This window comes from Magnusiomyces paraingens (genome assembly GCF_902498895.1).
Source record: "Magnusiomyces paraingens strain CBS 517.90 genome assembly, contig: contig2, whole genome shotgun sequence".
Lineage (NCBI taxonomy): Eukaryota > Fungi > Ascomycota > Dipodascomycetes > Dipodascales > Dipodascaceae > Magnusiomyces > Magnusiomyces paraingens.
The window spans coordinates 3,567,933-3,591,218 of record NW_022474068.1 but is presented as its reverse complement, the minus strand read 5'-3'; the positions used below and the strand labels follow the sequence as shown (position 1 = coordinate 3,591,218).

General features: G+C 35.0%; 7 protein-coding genes across 7 annotated transcripts; 5 read left to right on the top strand and 2 right to left on the bottom strand.

The window, feature by feature from the left end:
- Positions 1–192: 192 nt before the first annotated feature.
- On the top strand, positions 193–1,125 carry SAPINGB_P002869 (uncharacterized protein; the record flags this gene model as incomplete). Its single annotated transcript, XM_031997587.1, has 4 exons — positions 193–196; positions 381–521; positions 600–655; positions 775–1,125. The coding sequence occupies 4 exons, from the start codon at positions 193–195 to the stop codon at positions 1,123–1,125; spliced, it is 552 nt and encodes a 183-aa protein (XP_031853478.1).
- Positions 1,126–5,260: 4,135 nt separating this feature from the next.
- SAPINGB_P002868 (uncharacterized protein) lies at positions 5,261–6,494 on the top strand (the record flags this gene model as incomplete). The annotated part of the gene is made up of 2 exons (XM_031997586.1): positions 5,261–5,443; positions 5,532–6,494. 2 exons carry the CDS (start codon positions 5,261–5,263, stop codon positions 6,492–6,494), a joined length of 1,146 nt encoding a protein of 381 aa, XP_031853477.1.
- Positions 6,495–7,647: 1,153 nt separating this feature from the next.
- On the bottom strand, positions 7,648–8,404 carry SAPINGB_P002867 (uncharacterized protein; the record flags this gene model as incomplete). The annotated part of the gene is made up of 2 exons (XM_031997585.1): positions 7,648–8,079; positions 8,306–8,404. 2 exons carry the CDS (start codon positions 8,402–8,404, stop codon positions 7,648–7,650), a joined length of 531 nt encoding a protein of 176 aa, XP_031853476.1.
- A 1,374-nt stretch (positions 8,405–9,778) lies between these two features.
- Positions 9,779–13,045, top strand: SAPINGB_P002866 (uncharacterized protein; the record flags this gene model as incomplete). Its single annotated transcript, XM_031997584.1, has 1 exon — positions 9,779–13,045. The coding sequence occupies one exon, from the start codon at positions 9,779–9,781 to the stop codon at positions 13,043–13,045; it is 3,267 nt and encodes a 1,088-aa protein (XP_031853475.1).
- Positions 13,046–13,371: 326 nt separating this feature from the next.
- On the top strand, positions 13,372–17,399 carry SAPINGB_P002865 (uncharacterized protein; the record flags this gene model as incomplete). Its single annotated transcript, XM_031997583.1, has 3 exons — positions 13,372–15,005; positions 15,067–15,179; positions 15,235–17,399. 3 exons carry the CDS (start codon positions 13,372–13,374, stop codon positions 17,397–17,399), a joined length of 3,912 nt encoding a protein of 1,303 aa, XP_031853474.1.
- A 111-nt stretch (positions 17,400–17,510) lies between these two features.
- Positions 17,511–19,484, bottom strand: SAPINGB_P002864 (uncharacterized protein; the record flags this gene model as incomplete). The annotated part of the gene is made up of 1 exon (XM_031997582.1): positions 17,511–19,484. The coding sequence occupies one exon, from the start codon at positions 19,482–19,484 to the stop codon at positions 17,511–17,513; it is 1,974 nt and encodes a 657-aa protein (XP_031853473.1).
- Positions 19,485–20,134: 650 nt separating this feature from the next.
- SAPINGB_P002863 (uncharacterized protein) lies at positions 20,135–22,668 on the top strand (the record flags this gene model as incomplete). Its single annotated transcript, XM_031997581.1, has 2 exons — positions 20,135–20,371; positions 20,422–22,668. 2 exons carry the CDS (start codon positions 20,135–20,137, stop codon positions 22,666–22,668), a joined length of 2,484 nt encoding a protein of 827 aa, XP_031853472.1.
- Positions 22,669–23,286: the final 618 nt, after the last annotated feature.

The window sequence follows — 23,286 nt, the reverse complement described above, 5'->3', positions numbered from 1 at the left end:
TATTAATTGATATAAAGAGATCTGGATATACAGAAGTCTGTTTTTTTTTTTTTTTTTTTTTATTGACGTGTGTATATCGGGAATAATTACAACTATATATATACCATTAAGACTTATCGCATATATATTCACTCCAACATATACTACAAACACTTATTATTACCAGAATTATTATTAATATAGAAAAAAAAAATGGGTTAGTTGGAATCATCTTTTGATGTTATAAACATCAATTCTGTATTTTTATAATACCAACCAACTATGATGATTATGACGCGTGCATGACATATATATATGTTTACTACAAACAAAATGAAAAAAAAAAATGAAAATGAAAACGAAGGAAATCTAACCAGATCTATTATTTTGTTGTCAAATAGGTAACGTTTTTGGATCGATTCTTTCTAAGCTATGGGGCGGCAACAAGGAGGTGCGCATATTAATACTGGGTCTTGATGGCGCTGGTAAGACGACAATTCTATATCGGCTACAAATGGGAGAGGTTGTTTCTACAGTTCCAAGTGAGTATTAAAGAGAAATAAAAAAATTTCATTATTGAATGATTCTAACGAAAAATCTTTTTTTTTTTTGTTTAATAGCTATTGGATTCAATGTTGAGACCCTGACTTATAAAAATCTAAAGTTCAATGTTTGGGTAAGTATTAAGAGATGGTGGTGATGTTATGTGCGGCTCAAACAAATGAGTGAAATACGTTTTTTGATTTAACATTTTCTTTTTTTTTTTTTTTTTTTTTTTTTGCTTTCTCTTTTTAGGATGTTTCCGGACAAACAGCGTTACGACCGTTCTGGGTACTTTATACAAACGATACACAGGCGGTGATATTTGTTGTTGATTCTACAGACAAGGCACGAATTGAGTTGTGTGCTGAGGAACTTCATACCATGTTGGCTGAGGAGGAACTCAAGGATGCAGCATTACTTGTGTTTGCCAACAAGCAGGATCAGCCTGGAGCACTGTCAGCATCGGAGGTATCGAAGGCATTGAAGCTTGTTGATCTTAAAGATCGAAGCTGGAGTATTATGGGATCGAGTGCGATTACAGGAGAAGGGTTAAGTGAGGGATTGGACTGGCTGGCCAATGTGATTAAAGAGGAGCATATGTAGAATATAAAATGAGGTATATATATATATATTTTTTTTTTTGAGAAAAATTAATGTAAAGAGAAAAAGAAGAAGAAGAAGACGATTAAAAGGAATGAATTTTTTTTTTTTTTTTTTGAGGGTGGATATATATATATATATATTGGAAAGAGTGATTGAGTTTTAGACGATTGTGGATCATGGTTTTTGTTATTAGATTTATTTTTTTAAAGAGAAGATGATGACGATAACAATAAGCGGATGATAATATACGTGATAAGATAGTTTAATAAATTAATAAATTAATAAATTAATAAATTAATTTAAAATAATAATAATAATATACAAGCGATTTAACGTTCATAAGATACTCGCTTAGTCATGTAATATTTAAAAGTTTAGGAGGTTGCCGAAAGTTTACAGGCAGAGAAGGGAAAGCCCAAAAAAAATTAAAAATTAAAAATTAAAAAAAAAAGTAAAGAAGAGGCGCTGTTTCAACTTTTTTTTTATTTTTTGTTTGTTTGTTTGTTGTTGTTGTCATAGAGATTGTAATATGCTGAGCCCAGTAATAGTTGTTGTACTTAAAAATATTTTTTTTTTTTTTTTTCTTATTTAAATTGTCGTCATGTGTGTGGGGTTTTTTTTTTTTTTTTAGGTAGGGAAATTTAAAGGAAGAGGAGGAAGAAGAGGGGGAGGCAAATATTAAAAAAAAAAATTTTTTTTTTTAAAGGTCAACTGACAAGCAAGAAAGTTTTTTTTTTTTTTTTAAAAAAACCAAAAAAAGAATTGAAAAATTTTATTTATTTATTTATTCATTTTTTTTTTGTTGTGAGATTGAAATCAGTCAGATCAGATTAAAGTAATTGAAAAAAAAAAAAATAAAAAAAAATAAAAAAAATAAATTGAAAAATTTTATTAGATATAAATATGAGGATCAACGGTCATTGAATATTTAGATCCATCATCTGTAGCCTCAAAGTCCTAACAAGGTCAAGATTAGAGAATTGACAAAAAAAAAAACAAAACCAAAACCTCAAAAAACAAAATATTAATCAATTGTATAATAATAAATAATAAATAATTGATCATTGTACTATATATTTTAAATCAGTAGATGTATATATACTTATATATACATAAAAGTATTTTACAAAAATTTCAATCAATTCCTATCTGAATTTGTCTAATAGACTCTAAAGATTCAATTTTGATTATTTCTGTGTCAAAATTTCAAAATTACACATGTGTCATATTAAACATATATATATATATATATATACTTTTATTACACTGGGATACTTTAAGAAATAAAAAAAAAAACTTCAAATAACTTCTTTTCTCCCACCTGCTCTGCCTCCTTTTCAGGTTTTTTTTATTGAAGGAAATGAAAAAAAAAAAAAAAAAATTATTTTTTAACGTTGGTGGTGCATTGTGTCACTAAAACTGATCAGGAACGCGGAGAAACCAATTTGGATCCATTTAACTGGAGGGATGGAGGAGATGGTTGTTGTTTTTGTTGTTGTTGTTGTTGTTATTATTATTATTATTATTATTATTATTATTATTATTATTATTATTATTATTATTATTATTATTATTATTATTATTATTATTATTATTATTATTATTATTATTATTATTCTGGGCGAATTGACTACCGATATATTTGAAAAGAAAAAAAATTTTTTATTTTTTATTTCTTTTTTATAAAACGTATCATAAAAAAATCCGAGGCTTTTTTAGAATTCTACGAAAGACAATTTTTTTTTTTAAAGATCATTTTAAACTCTAAGAGTTCTTTTTTATTTTTTTTATTTTTTTTTATTTTTTTCTTTCTAAAGAAAAAAGATGAACTGAGAAAAAAAAAATAAAAAAAAAAGACCTTTGTTTGAAAGAAAAGTTTAGTGGTTTTATTTTTATTTTTATTTTTATTTTTTTTGAAACTAGTATTTTTTAAGCCTTATAAGACTAATTAGTTTTATATAGAGCCGTGGCTTTATCCCGTGGGCTTTAAAAAAAAATTGAATTGAATTGAATTGAATTGAATTGAATTTTTTTTTGCTTTGTTATTTTTCAAAAGAATTGTTACACCGGGTCATTTATATATCTTTTAATCAGTTTAATCCAGTTTAAAAATTCATATTTTTTTGTTGTTGTTGTTGTTGTTGTTGATGTAATAGTATTAAAGACTGTAGTTTCAATTAATCAATCTATTTAAAATATCATTCAGTTTAGATTTGATTGAAAAAAAAAATATATATATATATATACTTTAAATTTTTATTAAATTTTTATTAAATTTTTATTAAATTTTTATTAAATTTTTATTAAATTTTTATTAAATTTTTATAAAAATCACAGTTATTTATTTATTTATTACCTGCGGAACGGTTGCCCTTTTAAGCAGCCACAGCAATCATCTACCACTCAGCCATCAGCCATCAGCCATCAGCCATCAATGCATCAGCGCATCAGTGCATCAGTGCATCAAAAGCCGTCACAGTAGGACATCATCATCATCATCATTATCAGGGCCATTCAGGTTTTTTTAGAATGTGTCATTTAATAATTTAATAATAATAAATAAATAAATTAATTAGTATTACACGTTTTATTTGTTACACTAAAATAATTATATATATATATTATATTTGTTAGTAAATTTGTTGTTATTGTTAATAATTAACAAATCCTTTAAAGTAGTTTCAACCAAATTGTAATCTCCCAGCAATTCAAACAATTCAGTAGTAGTAGTAAAAGCAGCATTTTTAAACAAAAAAAAAAAAAACTCAATTGTTTCTTTGTTTTTTTTATTTTTATTTTTTATTATTAAAAATAAATTCTTTTAAATTAAATAAACAAATTTAAAACAACTATAATTAATTTTTTTTAACTATTGTTGTTGTTGTTGTAATTATAATAATAAATATCACAGCCACCACCACTACTACTACAACATCACCACACAACTCAAGTTTAATTCACCCTAAAAAAAAAAAAACAAAATAAAATAAAATAAAATAAAATAAAAATCATACAGACCCAATTCAATTTAATTCATTTTACAATTCATACGGCATAAAGCCTTTGAAATTTCCTTTTTTTTTTCATCATCTTCTTTAGAAAGACTTTTATTAATAATAATAATAATTATAATAATTATAATAATTATAATAATAATAATAATAATAATCCAATCTCTTTTCTTTTCATTTCATTCTAAATTATTATCCCCCACCCCATCTTTTTAAAATAATAATAAATAATAATAAATAATAATAATAATAATAATAAATAATAATAATAAAATAATATTAAATTTTTTATTTATTTCTTTTTTTTTTCTTTCTCTCTCTCTCCCCCCCTTTTTTTTTTTTTTTGGCGGGACTACTAAACATCAAACAACCACCCACCACCAAGACTGATTATTATAATCAAAAAAAAAAAAAAAAAAAAATTCATTGCCACCAAACCAAAAAAAAAAAAAACAAATCTATATTGAATATATTCTATACTAATACTAATACTAATACTAATACTAATACTAATACTAATACTAATCCTAATACTAATATTACTATTACTATTACTATTACTACTACTACTATTCTATATATTACCCCCCCCAAAGTTTACAACAAATAAACCTCCATTAAATTATCTAACAACAACAACAACAACAATAACAACAACAACTACAACATCTTCTTCTTTAACCTTTAAATATATTTATTTATTTATTTATCTACCATATTTTAATAACCCTTTTTTTTTTTTTTTTTTTATAACTCTCTCTCTCTCTCTCTCTCTCAATCTATCTAACTATCTAACTCCTTCTTTCAGCTGTTTATAACTCACTGGCTTTATTAACCTTTGGCGTTTACAAAACAAACTGATTCTCACCCAATTACCCTTTCCCCTTTTAAACTTCCTACTACTACTCCTCCTCCTCCCACTCACTCAATATACCCCTCCTTTTCTCTATACTTAAAGTATTTAACACTTATTATATACTAAATCAACACTGCCACTACCATTACCACTCTACAACCATCACCATCACCACCACCACCACCACTACCACCACCACTAAACTCATTTCTGTTTTATATCCTTATAGAATACAAAACCAAATACCCTTCCCCAATCTCTTTCTCAAATGTCCCAGCTAGTTTGCAAAAAAGTCCAGGACGGAAAAACTGGAGAGTTTAAGGAACTCACATACTCCCAACAAAACAATGTCGTTGGCAGCGGCTCTTTTGGAATTGTCTTTCAAACAAAACTATCTCCATCTGGTGAATATGCAGCCATCAAACGTGTTCTTCAAGATAAACGCTTCAAGGTGAGTATTCTCCAACATTGCTTGACTTGTTTTTTTTTTTTTTACTCTCTAACCTTTGGACTTTTTTTTTTTTTTTTTTTTTTTTTAGAATCGTGAACTCGAAATCATGAGAAAGGTTAGTCACCCTAACATTGTCGAACTCAAGGCTTTCTTTTACTCTACCGAAAAAGATGAAGTTTATCTCAACCTTGTTCTCGAATATGTTCCGGAAACAGTCTACAGAGCCCTTCGCCACTTTGCTAAACAAAAGACCTCTATGCCCATGATTGAAGTCAAGCTCTATACTTACCAGCTTTTCCGCTCACTCGCATATATTCACGCTCTCGGCATCTGCCACCGCGATATTAAGCCCCAGAACCTGCTGCTAGACCCACGCACCGGCATCCTTAAGCTTTGCGACTTTGGTTCTGCAAAAAACCTCGTCCCTGGCGAGCCCAACGTTTCCTACATTTGCTCCCGCTACTACCGCGCTCCGGAACTGATATTCGGCGCCACAAACTATACCACCAAAATTGACGTCTGGTCTTCGGGATGCGTCATGGCAGAACTTATGCTTGGCCAGCCCCTTTTCCCTGGAGAATCCGGTATTGACCAACTTGTCGAAATTATTAAGGTCCTCGGCACTCCAACCCGTGAACAAATCCGTACCATGAACCCCAACTATGTCGAGCATAAGTTCCCTCAAATCAAACCCCATCCCTTCACCAAGGTTTTCCGCAAAGCTAGTCCAGAGGCCATTGACTTAATAGCCCGTCTTCTTGAGTATTCCCCAGGAGTCCGTCTTTCTGCCATTGAAGCCATGGCTCACTCTTTCTTTGATGAGCTCCGCGATCCCAATACTAGACTTCCGGATTCGCGCACCCCTGGCGGAGGCCCCTCTCGTGACCTTCCACCACTCTTTAACTTTTCTCAACTCGAGCTCTCCATTGCTCCAGAACTTAATCAGAAGCTTGTCCCCCCACATGCCCGGCCTCAACTGGCGGCCCAAGGCATTGATCTTGATCGATTTATTCCTCTGCGCCCAGAACAGATACGGGCAGGTGTTAATTAGGGAAAGATACTGAAGTAAGAAGAAGAAGAAGAAGAAGAAGAAGAAGAAGAAGAATAAGAAGAGGTGACGAGTGAATAACTAAGTTTGCAATTATTATGAAGACAATAACTACGATGATAAAGGATGATGACTTCGGATGTTAAGTTTTTTTTTTTTATTATTGAAATGAGAAATTATTAAAAAAAAAAACCACCCCTCTCCCCACTCAAAACAAAAAAATTTGAAAAAAAAAAACTATACTAAACACACAAACATATATATATGTATACAAGAAAAAAAGTCTACAGAACAAAAAAAAAAAAAAAGTTATAGGAATTATAATAAAGAAGATGAAGATGAAAGAAAGAAGATTTAATTTTTTTTTTCTTCTTTTTAATTACAATGTGATTTTTTTTCTAATTTAATTTATTTTTATTTTTTTTATAAAACTGTTATAAAATAAGAGATATTTGTATTAATTATATATATATATATATATATATATATATATAATAAAGTATATAATACAAGAAAAAAAAAAGAGTTTAACTTGCCACTCATTAACTTTGTTTATACACAAAAGAAAAGAAAAAAAAAAAGACATGATGATTTTCGTAGTAAAAATTTAATAAGAATATTCAAATAATGAATATTTATATATATATATATTTGATATTTTAAATTGAAAAAAAAAATAATGTAATTATTGTAGATATAATGATATATTTGAGGAAAAAAACAAAAAAAAAATAGGCATTTGAAAGATCATCATCATGATGTCATGATGTCATGATGATGGGGACTTTTTCCAAAAAACATACTAAACAAACTTACAAACTTACAAACTTACAAACCTTCTATCTACCACCGACCAGACAGACGGATTATCGCAGGTGACCATTTCCAAAACACGCAATTATTGTTTTGAGTTTAAAAGTTGAAATAACAAAAGTCAAAATAAAAATAAAAATAAAACTTAATTAAAATCAAAAAAAAAAGAACAATAATTTTTTTTTTTTTTTTTAAAATAGTAACAGTTATTTATAATTAAATTTTCTTCAGAATCATTTCAATGGCTAATATTAATATACGAAATAATGAAAGAAAGAAAGAAAGAAAGAAAGAAAGAACGAACGATATATATATAAAACATGAATTATTATTATTATTATTATTATAACTGGAGAGAGTAACTATATTCATCCTCTACATTCTGCGCAACCCACAAAACAACACAGCTTAGCATTACAGCTCCGTTAGCAACCACATTTTCAATACCCATACTCAGAGTAGGCATTGGGAAGTTAGGGACAATATATCTAAGAACCAATAAAACAATACTACCAGCGAGGCCGCCTGCCAGCAGAGCAAACCCCATAAATAAAATCACTTTAGCTTGCCAATCAGCTGCAGATCCTGAAGAAGATGCTCCAAAGGAAAAATTCGCAGCAGAAAGCAAAGATTTATCAACTGAATTAATGACCAGCATTCCAAGCGAAGAAAATAAAAATGGAAGCCAGTCGGCGAACTTAACATGAACTGTGGACCCATTCACATGCTTTGAATAGAGTGCAGAGTCGAGTAGTGAGTAAAATCCGATAGCATACTAGAGAAAAAGGAAAGAAAGAAAGAAAGAAAGAAAGAAAGAAAGAAAGAAAGAAAAAAAAAGGGTGGTGTGAGGTTAGTTAAAGTATTATCAAGATTGGAAGAATTATTATTATCGCGAAGAAAACGATGATAATGGTAGTGGTGGTGGTGAGATCAGCAAGTTTTAAGGAAAAAGAAAAAAAAAAAAAGAAAAATTAAAAATTTTTAAAAAAAAAAAAACGTACAAGAGATCCGGCAAAGTAAACACCGGCTGCACGAAGAGTATTAGAAGAAATTCGTGGGAACTTGAATCGCAAGAAATGGTTATTGTCAAGAGAATCCATGGTTGTATGTTGTATAAATGTGACCGGGATGTTAAGGTAAGTAGGGCTGGCTAAGACTGGTTGTGATTGTGGTGGTGGTGGTGGTGATAATGATAGTGGTGGGGTGTATTTTTTTTTTTTTTATTATTATTGAGAGATGTTGTAGATGTTGTTTTTGTTACACAGTATATATATATATAAAAAAAGGGCTGTGGAGAGAAATTTGGGGAGAGAAAGGCTAATTTGTTACAAAAAGAAAGAGAAAAAAGATGTAATACATTTTGAGGGGAGAGACAATATATATATATATATATATATATGGTAAATAGTATGTGTGGAGAGGTTTATTTGAAGACCATATAATGAATATTTGGTAGCCAATGTTTACAAATAAAAAAAGAATAAAAGAAAATAAAAGAAAATAAAAGAAAATAAAATAAAAGAAAAAATCAATTATTATTAATTTAAATATTTAAATCAATAGAAAAAAAAATTATTGATTTGAAGAGTATTAGTAGTTGAAAAAAAAAAAAAGGGGGGGGGGAAGAATAAAAACCAGTTTGGTCTATATATCGTTTTATCTAAAACATGAGAATTGGTAAAAATCAAAATTGAATTTAGTTACTGTTTTATTTTATTTATTTATTTTTTTAATAATAACAATTAATTTGGTTAATTCATTTTTTTTATTATATAATTAGATTTACTTTTTATGTTGGAGTTTCAATATCTTTTCCCCCCCCAGAATGTCAAACCACTTTCCTTTCATAGGTTTAAACTTATATTTAAAAAAAAAAAAACAACATAAAAAAAAGAGTTCCCCCCTCTCAATTCTATTTTAAATAATTGAAATTCTTTTCAATTTTTTGTGCTAGGTTAGAAATTATCATCAATTGAAAGGAAAAGTGGTTCTAATAAAAGATACTTAGAATGAATACTATTAATCATTCTTGTGAAGCTTACTTCTCTTGCGAAATTATTTTTTTTTTTAAAATATCTACAAAAGGGTTTCCTCTCTTTTCTTTTCTTTATTTATTTTTATTTTTTTATATTTTGAAATCATTTACTTGATTAATTTAATTTTTTATTAACTGTTTCTTAACAATAATTTTTTTTTTCTATTTTCAAGTTATCATTTTAAAATCTAATATATATTTTTTCTCTCCCTCTCTCTCTCTCTCTCTCTTGTCTGAGTTACTCATTATGACATTAAATGTGCTCCACCGTTTTAATTTCCTAATAATATATCACCTCTACAGTATAAACCAACTCACCCCTCCTTTAAACAAAAAATTTTGTAAACAAAAACCCAATTTCACTCAACTACACTCAAAAATAATAATTAATTATTTTAACAAAAAAAAAAAAAAAAAAAAAAAAAAAAATTAGATTTCAATGAGTAACTCAGGAGCCCGGCCACATGGCCGTCCGCCTGGATCAACATCTTATACATCTACTTCACAACCAATAAACACCACCACTACTTCTCCTTCTTCTTCTTCTTCTTCGGCATCTTCATCATCCTCTCCTTTAGAATCTTTAGCATCAACACCTCTTGCTTCACAGCAACAACACACACTTTTACCTTCAACTCTTATGGCCTCCATTCCATTTGATTCAAAGTATGCACGATCTGTTGTGCAGACACATCTGGTATTCCAGAAATGGTTCACGCAGTACACTCAACTCCATCCTTCCAGAGTTACAGACATGTACGCAGAAGTGGCACATAGGCGGATTGAAAAGCTGTTTGAAGAAATGAATTTGACAACAAAAACAGAAACAGAAACAGTGAACCCTCATACAACATCAACATCAACATCAAGATCAAGATCAACATCAACAGAACCGGCATCGGAACCACCTAAAAAACCAACAAAATTGGAGGACTCTAAAACAGTGATGAGTGTCGAGGAAAGAAAGAAAATTATAGAAGAATATCAACAGAAACAAAAACAACAGCACCAGAATCAACAAGAACAACAGAATATGGCTCTCATACAAAGCAAAAGAAGTGAAGAACAGAAAGATGAGAAACCAGATATTAGAGAATTGCAGCTTATGTTGAGAGATAATGATATACCTGAGACTATGGAAGAAGAAGAACATGAAGAACATGAAGAACATGAAGAAGAGGAAGAAGAAATTAATATCAAAAAAGAGATAATACCATCGACAATGGCAATGGTTCCAGTGGCAAATACAGTCACTACTATGGAAACTGTCCCTGTTTCTGTTCCTGCCATAGAGTCACAACCTTTCAAAGCCATTGAACCTGCAAGAAAACCAGCTTCTGAAAAAGAACTACAGATTAAACAGGAACCAAAAGACGATAACATTCTTGCAATTATGCCCAATTTAGAGTCTACAGTGGCGGCACCCGAACAAGAAAGGGAGGAAGAGAATGGCACTGGAGCATATAACGAACAGGATACTACCATTGAATCTGCAACAGCGACGCCAAATATAGGAGACTCTGAATCAGAAGCTGTGGACAAAGCAATACATGAGAAAGATGTCGCAGAGCAATCTTCAGAACCCGAATTGCAACAGGAGCATGACAGACCTGTTTCCAGACCACGTGGTCGCCCTCGCAAAACTCAACAGCACGATAATGCGCCATCAATGGCGCTTGTGCCAGTAGCTGCTTCAAGTACTCCGGTCCTAGAGGATAATAGTGTGAGAGCAATTACGCGCAATGCGTTTAAAACAATTTTACAACAACATGCTGCGCAACAGCTGCAGTTGCAAAAGGAAAAAGAAAAGGAAAAGGAAAAGGAAAAGGAAAAAAAAGAAGTAAATGGACACAAAGAAACAGAAATGGTGGAGCATCAGGATAGTGTATTGGAGCTTGAGAATGTAAAAAACACAGCTGATGAAGGTACAGAGTTGGAACCGCCGCAAGAGCCATCATTAGAACCTATACCAGAATCCTTGCCAGAAACTGTTCCAGTATCAATACCAACAACTGCACCCGTGCAAATCCCAGTAATACCAGCAGATCAACCTAATATCACTACCGACAACAATGACGATACAAGTGTCCGGATCAAAGAACCCACTACGGGCTCTCAACCACAGCCAGCAATTGCTGAAACAGATACTCGGCCGGTTTTGGAATTACCTCCATGGTTGTCGCCGAAATCCAAGTCGACAAAGTCCGATGACAAAATTGCAGAAAAAATTGCAGAAAAAACTCAAAAAATTCAAAAAACATACAACATTAATCCCCCAATTACTCAGGTCATTTATTTGACTTCAAAAGTATCGCCATTGACACCGGAAGAACGCCACCTCTATTATAACCTGCCATTACCTCCCTCACCACTTCCTTCTTCACCAGAACAAGTTACCCGCGACACAATTACACGGCCAATTTCAATCAATGAGTTTTTCGAATATATAGCATCAATGTCGCTCGAACGCAAAAAGGCACTAAAACTGCGCCGGGCCATTGAGTTATCTGGACGAGACTCTTCGGGAACTAGGCCTACGTCGTACTCATGGTTCAAGTTTACATACCCTAAATGTCACATTGATGTGGCCCTAGACCCGGCCAAAATGTTTGCGCATGGACGTAACCAAGAACGCCGCGAAAAGGTCGAAGCCATACTGACAACTTTACATGCACGCCGCTGGTCGGCGCGTCATTCTGCTGAAGGCCGCAATTCCATGGCCCAAGCTTACAAAGTCCAGCGTCAGTTTGCTAAAGATACAGGTGTGTCTTACAAACAATTAGCAGAGGCTGCACATCCCATGCCACGGCTTTACAAAAACAAGCTTCCACAGGAGTTTATCGAAAAGGAACAACAGTTGCTGGCAACTGAGACTGCTATGGCTTTACAGAAACAATACTTCAGAGCACAATGGATGCTAGAGCAAGTCAACATACAGGTTCTTGGAGGGTCCGACGTTACGTTTAATAAAGCTGATGGTAACAAAACTTCAGGCAAACAAACACAGAAACAGAAACAGAAAAATCGTGGATTATATGGACGTGCACTCATGCTACACACGGCTGGGCCTGAAGCTACCTCGTTGACTGCTCCGGGAGTTTACAGCACTTACGGGGCACGGTTTGGGATTCATGCGGAACTGGGAAGACCACAATACACAGCACTCAACTATGTGACTGCGAAGGAAAATTATTATGCCCCAGGTGAAGTTTTCGATTCATTGACAGAGCAAGAGGCAGCCAAAGATAACAATGAAGACAACGCCATTTCTTCACCAACATCCGTCTCAGCGCTTACAAAACATATTAAAGAGAATTGTCCACATCTTTCACAATTACCACCGATCCACCAGTTCCCGTTTCTGCTTCGAAATCTTCCTGAAGGTAAAGTTCGGACAGATGCAGTAGCAGATTGCGAGATAATGGCTAGCATTCCGTTTTCAGATGAAACTGACAATGAAGAGCAACAAGAGGATGAAACTGATGAATTGCAACCTGAAACAACATTGACTGCTGATGCTACTGATGCTGCTGCAGAAGATGAGTCGGCTGAATTGCAGCCTGAAGAAGAGAAACAAGCTGGATCTAAAGGTGCCGACCTGCAGGGTCCTACGAAACGCAAACGTGACAATGCCGAAGATACAGCCGATAACAAGCAGACCAAACCCAAACGAAAGTATCGCCGCCGTAAGAAATTCTTTTACTAATTAATGTCTTTTTTTATATTTTTGGATGGGCTCTTGGACAGGTGTGGGGTTTTTTTTTTATTTGGTTACAATTTATTATAGAGAATTTCATACCGGTTATTGGTATTTAAATCAATTGCATTTGAATTTTTTCACTATACAGTTTACTAAAGTTTGAGGCTTCAGTTGGTTGATTCCTGTTAAACACCACCACTTCTGGCTTGTTCCCCTCAAAATCCATTTATATACATTATCTTACTATTTTTTTTTTGTTCTTTTTTTTGTTCTTCTTCTTTCATCTCATTTCATACCGATTGTTTCTTTCTTCCTTCACTTTCTACTTTATAATGAGCCCCCCTACATATACCCCGGAATACATTAGTCTAGCTTCCATTTCTTCTGCTTCGCCAATTATTGACCTTGGTCCGCAACCACAATACACCCTGCATCAACATCACTTTTTATCATCATCATCGGCTTCAACTGCAACTACTCTTGCAGAAATGCCCACCAGCTTATCTTCTGGTGGATCCTCCACAGCTGTCGATAGCTGCTGTTTACCCACAAACAACATGGCACCGCCACTGTTAAAAACTCCATACACAGAGAACCAGACACAAACATCCACCACTCCTTCTCCTTTTGAAATCTTTCAGGCTTGGGCAGAATCTAATTATACAGACTTATCTTCGTGTCACTGGCCTTCATCTGGATCCGCATCTCTTCCTTCTTCGGCAAATACACTTCATTCATCACACCTTTTCTTCTCACCAGTGGACTCGGGCTCACAAACTTATTTTCCCTCATTTGCAGAATTACATGGTCAACATGTCTCTCGCCGTGTATCGCTACCGAGTAGTGCATCTGCTGACCACCGTACTCGTGTCATTGGCGCAGAAGTGTGGAACAGATTATGTGGCGTGTTTGAACACAAATACTTTATGGGAGGACATGTAGATGATGGTGATTCACACACAATATCAACCGCAATATCAAGTACTTCAACATCCCGGCAGATTTCTGCTACAGTTCGCGGTGGTGCAGCTACTGGTATTGCATCCCAAGAATTCTTAACTGGTCGGCCAAACAAACACCTTTCTGTTGGTGTTTTGGATTTGGAAAATGGGGGAACTAACGCCACAATCAAAAATGATAAATCTACCGGAATGCCGCTGCCTGTGGTTTGTGATGCGCTATTGTTAGGGTGCAAGTTTGATTTGGCAGGTTGCCGAAATTATTTACTTGACGAGACACTTGACAAGTTGTATCGCCAGTTGTACCCGATCAATCAGTTTTCATCAAGAACACAGGAACCGTTAAATTCTGAGAGCTTAGATTTTGTGCTCCTGCTGTATCAATTGTGTGCCATTGCGGTGAAAACGTTGTATGAAAAATCAACAATCGACACTCAAACCCCCCAATCTGCACAATCTTTGTACTCTAATGGTGAGCAACTACACGCTTTTGCAAGAAGCACTAGTCAACTCCAATGCACTATATTTTCTTACTCCTTACTTGTACTTTTTTGGATTTCCAAAGAAGATATTATATCTCAGTCATTTTTAGAAACGGGATCCATTGATACATGTTCTATTAAATATCTTGTGGAAATGTATAGCTCTATTTTCCATAAGCAACCTCTAGAAACTGGATCGCAGCCACTTTTCCCTGGACCAATTGACGTTGTTCCCCATTTACAACGTTTAGTCTGGGTTTCTCTCCTATACCATAAACTTTGCAGCAGCTGTAACGACAAACAAGTATTTTATATGCAACAAGCATTTGCTTTAATTCTTGAACAAGAGTATAAGGACGCATGTGGAAGTTTTAGTGATAAGCCACTACCATGCTCAAGCGAAAAAATGGTAAATTTGCATTTTTTTGATTTTGACAAATCGAGAAACTTTCAAGCAGATGGAATGTGTCAATTAGCTGGTGATTTTTTCCAGGCCCTTGCATTGATTTACCGTGCAATCTTTAAGTATTTTTGAAAAAGAGTTCTTTTTAAGCCCTTTTTTTTTTCTAACTTTTTTTTTTATTAGTGGACAGTTTCGACTTCAGTTGAAGGATATTTCGAATTACATTTGGGAACTTACAAATAAAAGTCGGATGTTTTTTGTGAAGCAAGATTTAATTAATCTTTTGCTTGAGCCTTGTAAGTATATTTTACCCAACTGAGGTTTTTTTTAAAAGTCCACTAACTTTGATAGTTTGTATTCTTGGTGAACTGACTACAAGTTTTGTTAAAATTGCTCAAAAGCTCAATCAAAAACAAGAAGGACACCCGCAAAGCATGTTCCCTGGAAGTACAGGAATGTCTCCAAAACCTGCTACCACAATTTGGACCGATTGGGTGCTTCCTATCAATAGCATTTCCAAGTCTGATTTTGAAGACGAGGTGTTTTTCCCATTATTGTGGGACACTAGCATTATGGATGAGTTTTCAAAGGTCTGCGATAAGAAGCGGGCCACCGAGCCACAAGATCAAGCAGAGGAATATTGCAACTCCATAAGGCTTCACAATATTCTCAAAAACCCGGCCAAATTATACCAAATCTTTTGTCCCCTAAATTCAATCAATTTGCAAGAAATTTACAGCAATATTATGGCTTTTGATGTGAAGAATGACAGGGCAATTAATTTACTTGGAACATCAAATAACTCAAGTCAACTAGTCAAGCATGAGTCAATTTTTGACACTGGGTCCAAGAAAAAAGTAAAAAAGAAAAGGAAGGACGGAACCTTGGTTTCCAGGGGGAAATGGAACAAGATTGGCAAGGAACAAGCAGGAACCTCCTCATCTCTAAAGGGCCACAAAAAAAATTCAAGATCGCGCTATCATAAAGCAGTTACAGAAGCCGAGGTTGGTTTATTGACGCGCATGTTTTTAGGATGCACGTTATCTTTGACTTCTTGTGCTTCTGGCGAGAGTGCTACACCGCAGCCTGAACTAAGATTTTCGCCTCAAGTTCGTCTTCAAAAGAAAAAGCTGTCATTTACCGGAGAATATCTTAGTAACCAAAAACCGCGACATTCTGAGTTTACTATAAATGGAATTGACTTGGAAGAGTTGCGGCATGTTCCGGTAGAAAGTTTCCCCAGAGTATCTCCCTGTGAACCTGATATTCCGGAAACTATAGGTACTCTTACAACTCTTCGCAATGGAAATGGGAGCTGGGTAATGAGCAAGTCTATTTTAAAAAAACCAGTGACTCCACAGTATTCTTCTGATGATGGATTGAGCGACAGTAATAGCATTTTGAGTGCTAATAGCAAGTGGTGGTTAGCTAATCCTGTAAGTTCAGCTTCATTAATAGAAGAACAACAACGAGGGAATGATTACGAGTTTCCAGAAAATGAAGAAGTCCACTCTTGCTTTTATCCGACAAAGACAGAATCTGTAAACTCTGAGTTAAAAGTTTCTGCAGATGAGTCTGACATGTCAATGGATAGTACTATGGGTGTTACGATTAAAGGATGTATTACGGGTAATGATACCATTAAGCTGGCCAATACTAGTACGAAGAAGAAGAAAAAGAAGCGAGTCAGTTTTAAAATTGATGATGAAATTATTAATCACCCACCTTTAAAGTCTCCAGAGTTTGACAATGATGGAGACGTGGATATGAGCGATAGTGATGGTACTAAGAAACCCAGCTTTACACAGTTGTTTGAACCAGTTAAGAGTGCAGATTCCAGCACAAGTCCTAATTTTTGTTTAACACTTGTACCAAAAATTGAGGGTACTACTGAACCAAATGAAAACAATATTATGGAACGAAGTCTTGACGAGACCATTGAAGAAGAGGAAACCCCAGAGTATGATACCACGAAAACTGTCAGCACTAGATCTTACGACTCTGTGACTTCACAAACAAAATTCTTTTACGAGCTGGATAGAATTTCACCCAAGCAGGGATACAAGGAAAGCTCATTGAAACGTAGCGTCAAGTTGGATGTTTTATTCAACAACTCTGCAGAAACTATTATTGAAGAAAATCCCCCAGAAGAAGCAGTATACAAATCATTACCAACCCTGATTCACCCTCAAGCACTACGCTTGTTTGAACACTTCCCAATCGAAGAAAGCTGCACTTATATTCCGGATCAAGTACCTTCTCGAGCCATGAATACCTTAATAAGATATGGGGACTTTCAGCCCTTGGATCATAGCAGTACTATTTATGTGAGGGAAGACAATCATTATCCACAAAAGTACTATCATCATAATAGTCCACTTGGAACACCCAGCAGCTATTGCCTGTCGAGCGAAAGCTTGTTTAGCGGGAAAGTTACAGAACAACTTCAAAGTAGCGCAGCAACTTCTATAGATGAACGCGAAGTACTGCCACTTTACAATGGAAAGTTTAGTTAAAAAAGAAAAAAGAAAAAAGAAAAAAGAGACACAAGAGAACAGAATAGAATAGAATCAATATAAAAATAAAGAAAAACCATTAAAAAAATAAAAAAACAAAAAAAACAAAATCTAAATATCTTTTTCCTCTTCCAAGCCACTCAAAAGACCAATGGCTGCACCCAAACACCACCCAAGTTCATGATTGTGAATTTTCTTTGCAATTGTGACCTCACGATCCAGGGGGATTCCATATCCCTTGCTAAGTAGAGAGTACATGACTGCAAGATCCAAGCACCACTCTGGACGCCCATCTAGCTCCTGGATAACCTCATTTGAAAGATCTTTAAAGCGGGGGTTAATTTCGCCACCATATACTTTTCGTTGCCGCGACCAAGCCTGGGGGCCCTGACAGACATCCGCTAACAATGTTGTAAACTCTGAAAGAGGGAATTTTTGCGGGAGTCCCAGTGGGAACGTGCGGTCGTAAAAGTACGAAAAAATGTATAATGGTGCGTCAGTGCTAGAATTTGAACGTTTGCCAAACGTTTCTGAAATATCAGGCTGATGGATGCCGTTAAAAGAGCAGGGATCAAGATGACATTGGACATCAAGATTTAGAATTTGCAGAGTTATATCGATACATTCTTCTGGATCCTGGGCAATCTTTGGACCCACCATGGTGACCAGCAAGTTTTCAGAGTGCGTTTGCGGGGTTGACCCATCGACAAGCAAATCCTCTTCAATCAAGTTCATTTCACGGAGCTTGTCAATGTAATGATCCACTTTTTGAACTAACGGGCTGCCACCAAGCTTTTCTTGTAATATCGATCTGATTGGTACTCTTACCGTTCTATTCATACCAGTGGCAACACAAGGATTTTCTAAATGAAAAATATGGCCGCTCTTTTTAAAGAAAAAATTGTCAAGTTTACTTTCGAGCAAGTCCCCACTATAGTCGTCAACTAATGCTTCAATGTAATTGGAAAACACTGTCTGGTGAATTTTCTTGCGCGCCTCCATCAATCCGTACCCTAGATGAGAATGCTGATATAGCTTATACTGGTATCCTCCAAGAACCATGTCATAAATATGGTCGCCATGTCCAGCATGGACAATTTCCTGAATCACTGCATCTGAATATAACACTGGGTCTGGTTCGAAAACAATCTGAGTAGAAGCTCCACCCAAATCAAAAACGGCTGCTGTCATTTTATGGTTTCTTTTAATTGACAAGCTATCAGTATTGTTATTAGACCCCTCATCGTCCAAATATTCAAGCAGGTAGTTTGTTGTGAGCCAAGCATAAACCGCTTCTTCCTTCCCATCCATAATGCCTACGTCTTTAATTTTAAAGGGGTAATTTTCTTTTAGGTATTGAGTGACGTAGTCGATATACTGCGCACTCGTTTCTGATCCAATAAGTCTCAGTCCGGCAGTAGCCTTAAGTGCAAGAGGAGTGGTTTTGCGCAACTTTTCCGGGACAATTTGGAGCGCAACCTTAAGCAACGGATCAAGACTTTTGGCGCCTTCATCGAAATTCTGAACATAGGGCTTGTATGAAAGACCTGGTCGCGTGAGTTCAAAGGTCTCATGAACTAGCTGAGGAATATAATGTGTGTTTTGTCCTGGAGAGGCACTAATGGATGTATTAAACTCATACACGTGTACTCTGCTGCCGGTGGACCCAGCATCGATGATAACAACAAAATTGGATTCTAGTAAATCGGCAGGCTTTGAAAGACCATCAGTCAGGGAGTTCACAGTTTCGTTTGATGATATTAAATATGCCACTAAAATTGCCACTAAGGCTGCGATAAAAGTAATTTTGAAATAAATAAAAGCTGATTTGATCGAGGTGTGTTTATGCTCTATTGTTTTAGAATGTTGCGGCTTAGCACTAAGTTCAGGCTGCGAGGTTTTTGAGTTTCGAGGGCTTCGACTTGTAGATCTGCTGGATGAAGTGTCGGTTTCTTTAGACAGAACAGAAGAATTTCTATCTTCAATAAGTGATTTGCTTGAAGTTAAGTGACTTGCTTCATTTTGAGTTGATAAGGGCTCGGTTGCCGGCAATGTTTGAGTGTTTATTGATGTATCAGCAGGCATTGTACAAATATAAAGCTGAAACAATGAGTTTATCAAAGAGTAGTGCTTGAGATAAAGAGTGACATATTATGAAAAAGAAGAAGAAGAAGAAGAAGAAAAGGTGGCAAACACCGGAATTCAAGATGGAATAGTAAGAACAGGCAAAAAACGAAACACGTCGGATAAGCGTAGAAAGAAAAAGAAAAAATAGAATGGAAGCAGTTATTATTATTATTATTATTATTATTATTATTATTATTATTATTATTATTAAAAAAAAAAAAAAAGTAATTTAGCGCCCATAACTAGCCGCATTTAATATTACGTAATAGTTTGTTGTATAATTATATAATAATCACATGAGTTTATTTGACCAATAATATCTTACAATTCGCGAACATTCACGTTTCTGTCACCACCTCTAAAAAAATAAACAAAAGTACGCGTTTTTTTTTTTTTTTTTTTTTTTGAAAAATAAAAAAAAACTTGAAAGCGTGTTGTCTTTTCTTCCCTTTTTTAAATTTCTTTTCTCCTCCAATACTTGCCGCCACAACCCCTCCCCTCTCTCTCTCTCTCTCTTTTTTTTTTGTAAAAAAATACATCTAAAATACATCTAAAGACTCTTTAAACTGTCTTGTTTTTGAGTACATGCATATGGTGATTTAGTTATCATGGAAAAAGAGGATAGTACCCAGCCCAATACCCGAGAGCCTCCCAACTCTGACTCCATTGATGTCGAACCTGATGACATCTGTTACCTTTCTTGTCTGACTCATCATTACGGCAGAATCAGACTCCAGAGTAATAACGGTACTCGGTTTCAGTGGACATTTGGCCGTTTGCCAGAGTGTAATATCCAAATTGATTACTCTCGAAGAATTAGTAAGATTCATTTTCTCATTACAAAGGTAAATTTCTTTTTAGTCCATTATTAGCACTAAATACTAACTTTAAGTAGAAAAATGAAAATGTTTTGCTTAAGGACGTTTCAACCAATGGCACTCTTCTTAATAGTATAAGAATCGCCAAAAACAAGGAGTACATTCTGGCTCATGGTGATGAAATCACAATCGGAAGTGGCGTCCCTGGTGAAGAAGTTAAATTTTTTGTTACATTCCCAGGTACTACCACTGGAACCCCTACCGAAGGTGTTCATGCGCAGTACGATCTTCGCTCTGAGGTTTTAGGCCAAGGTGCTTTTGCAGTGGTCAAAAAGGCCATCGAACGCACAACGGGTAATCCCTACGCTGTTAAAATCATTGATAAAAAGAAAATTATGTCTGGCGTCTCCGTTGAGCGTGAAATTGACATTCTCAAGAAGCTTAAACATGAGTACATTGTTGGTCTCAGGGACTTTTATGAAGATGGAAATAATTACTACTTGATTATGGACCTTATTTCTGGTGGTGATCTCATGGACTTTGTTACCAGTAACGGTGCCATTCCTGAGGAACCCTCGAGAGAAATTGCTCGTCAAGTTTTGTGTGCTCTTCAATATGTGCACTCTCTTGGCATCTCTCATCGTGATATCAAGCCTGACAATATTCTTATTGCTCAAGATGAGCCTGTCATTGTCCGTATTTCTGATTTCGGTCTTGCCAAGCTCACAAAATCAGGGTCTAGTTTGCAAACCTTTTGCGGTACTCTAGCTTACTTGGCACCAGAAATTATGGCAAAGAAGCATTCTGAGAATGGCAAATCTACAATTTACTCCAACAAGGTGGACATTTGGAGTGTTGGATGCATGCTTTATGTCATCTTGACTGGTTATTTACCATTCAGCAACAACACTCAAAATGCACTTTATCAAAGTGTTTTGTCAGGAAGATTTTGCATGGAACCTCTCATTAGTGCTAACATCAGCAAGCCTTGTCTTGACTTTTTGCATTACGTTTTAGACGTCAACCAAGATAGTCGTCCTTCTGCTGAACAAGCTCTTCAGCATTACTGGTTTACCAAATTTTCGTTTGACAATGATGAATCTCAAACTTCCGAAGCCTTTGTTGCTCCTTCTGTTTCTTCTGTGGAACCTGCTGCCCCTGAGCCTAGTTTGGTTCCTGCTCCCAAGAGTATTTCTATTAAGCGACAACCTTCTGTTGCAAATCATGGTAAGGGTGCCATCAAAAATCCTGATGAATTCCCATCCATGAGATTGAATTTGGACGTCAAAGCTAACGAGAAAAACAGTGATGGCGATATCGATATCCCTGACGTGCCTGAACTTGAACCTTCTTCGGAAGATGTCCCAATGGTATCTCCCAAAGAAAAGAAAGAGACTCAGAAGTCTAAGGAAACAACTAAAAAGGTTCCTGTTACTTCACAACCCCCTACTCAAAAGGTTGGTAATGTTCCGGAACCAAAGGGGGCCCAAAATGGACATGACCCTAATGACTCTGACGAGGACGGCGACGAAATCCGACAAGCCGCTGACGCTCAATTTAAAAACCGTGTCAATCAAGTTAATTCCATTGTCAAGTCTTTGAACAATAGCAATTCATCGCCACTTCAAAGCCGACCATACATCTCTGTTGTCAGAGACATGGACAACCAAAATGCTATTGACATGCCTATTGGCACCTGGATGATTCTCCGAACACTCGATACTAGTATTCCTCACGAAGATATTTGTATCACACATCCACTCTTGAAGTTTGGTCGCAGCAGTGAAATTGATAACGTATTTGATTTGAGGGACAATCGAATTTCCAAGTTACATGCTTGTATTGGTGTCCAACCCGCAAGTCCTAACTCGCCTTCTAAGAATGGTCTTTACAAAATATTTTTGGGAGATTGGTCGCGAAACGGCTGTTATGTCAATAAGGAAAAGATTGGAAAAGGAAATATGGCTCAACTCCAAGATGGCGATGTTATTTACTTTTTCCAAGAAACGAGAGCAGTCGAATTCTTGGGTTTCCAAGTAGTCGTTATTGATACACCTTCTTTTGTTTCCAGACCACATTCAGATAAGAACGTTATTCTTCCATTCAACGAGGACCCTCTCAGGTTCAAAGGATGGGTTAAAGGCACTGTTTCTATCGGACACTTGTCGTCGCCTATTTCTTCTTCGCCAAGTAATAGAGTTGGAAATAGGCATTCACGTTTTAACGAACTACAATCAATTACTTCACCTAATACCCCTGGCAAGCGTGCTCTTGTTGAATCTGAAGACGACAGACCAGCCAAGAGAGTTTCACGTTACAAATAATGATTTTTTTTTTCTACAATGTGTTTGGACTTAGATTTTGGGAATAGTTTTGGATCTGATTGGTTAATGAATATATTAAATAAATAATAAATAAGCTTTACTGATGTAAATGTTTCTGCTTTTGTTTTCGTGACTTTGAACTAGTTCTTGTTAGCACACAATGTATTTGTAGAGTCCATCAGTGCTAACTGTACTCCAGACGTCGGTAATTCTTTTTTCATCTTCAATCTTTAGTTTGTAGTACACTGAAAAAAAGATGGCCCAGGAGTCGATTAAAATGATGTAGTAAGTCAGATATTTGTTGGAAAGACAAGCAAACAAACAAATATAAAAGAATAACTGAGAAGTATCTACCACTGGCATTGATAATAATATGGTATATTAATCCGGCCGAAAGTTATTGTAGAAAAATTGAATGTTAAAAGAAAGAAAAAACACCATGTTTTTTTTTAAAAAAAAAAAAAAGAAGAATGAATAAACAATTACGACTGGATCAAACTTGCAGATTTAAATGTTATGTTTCATCATCACAATTTGATAATGTGTAAGGCTATCCTTATAATTAAGCCGCATCCACAAAAACGGAAGTTAAACAAGGCAGACTGATTCAAATGTTTC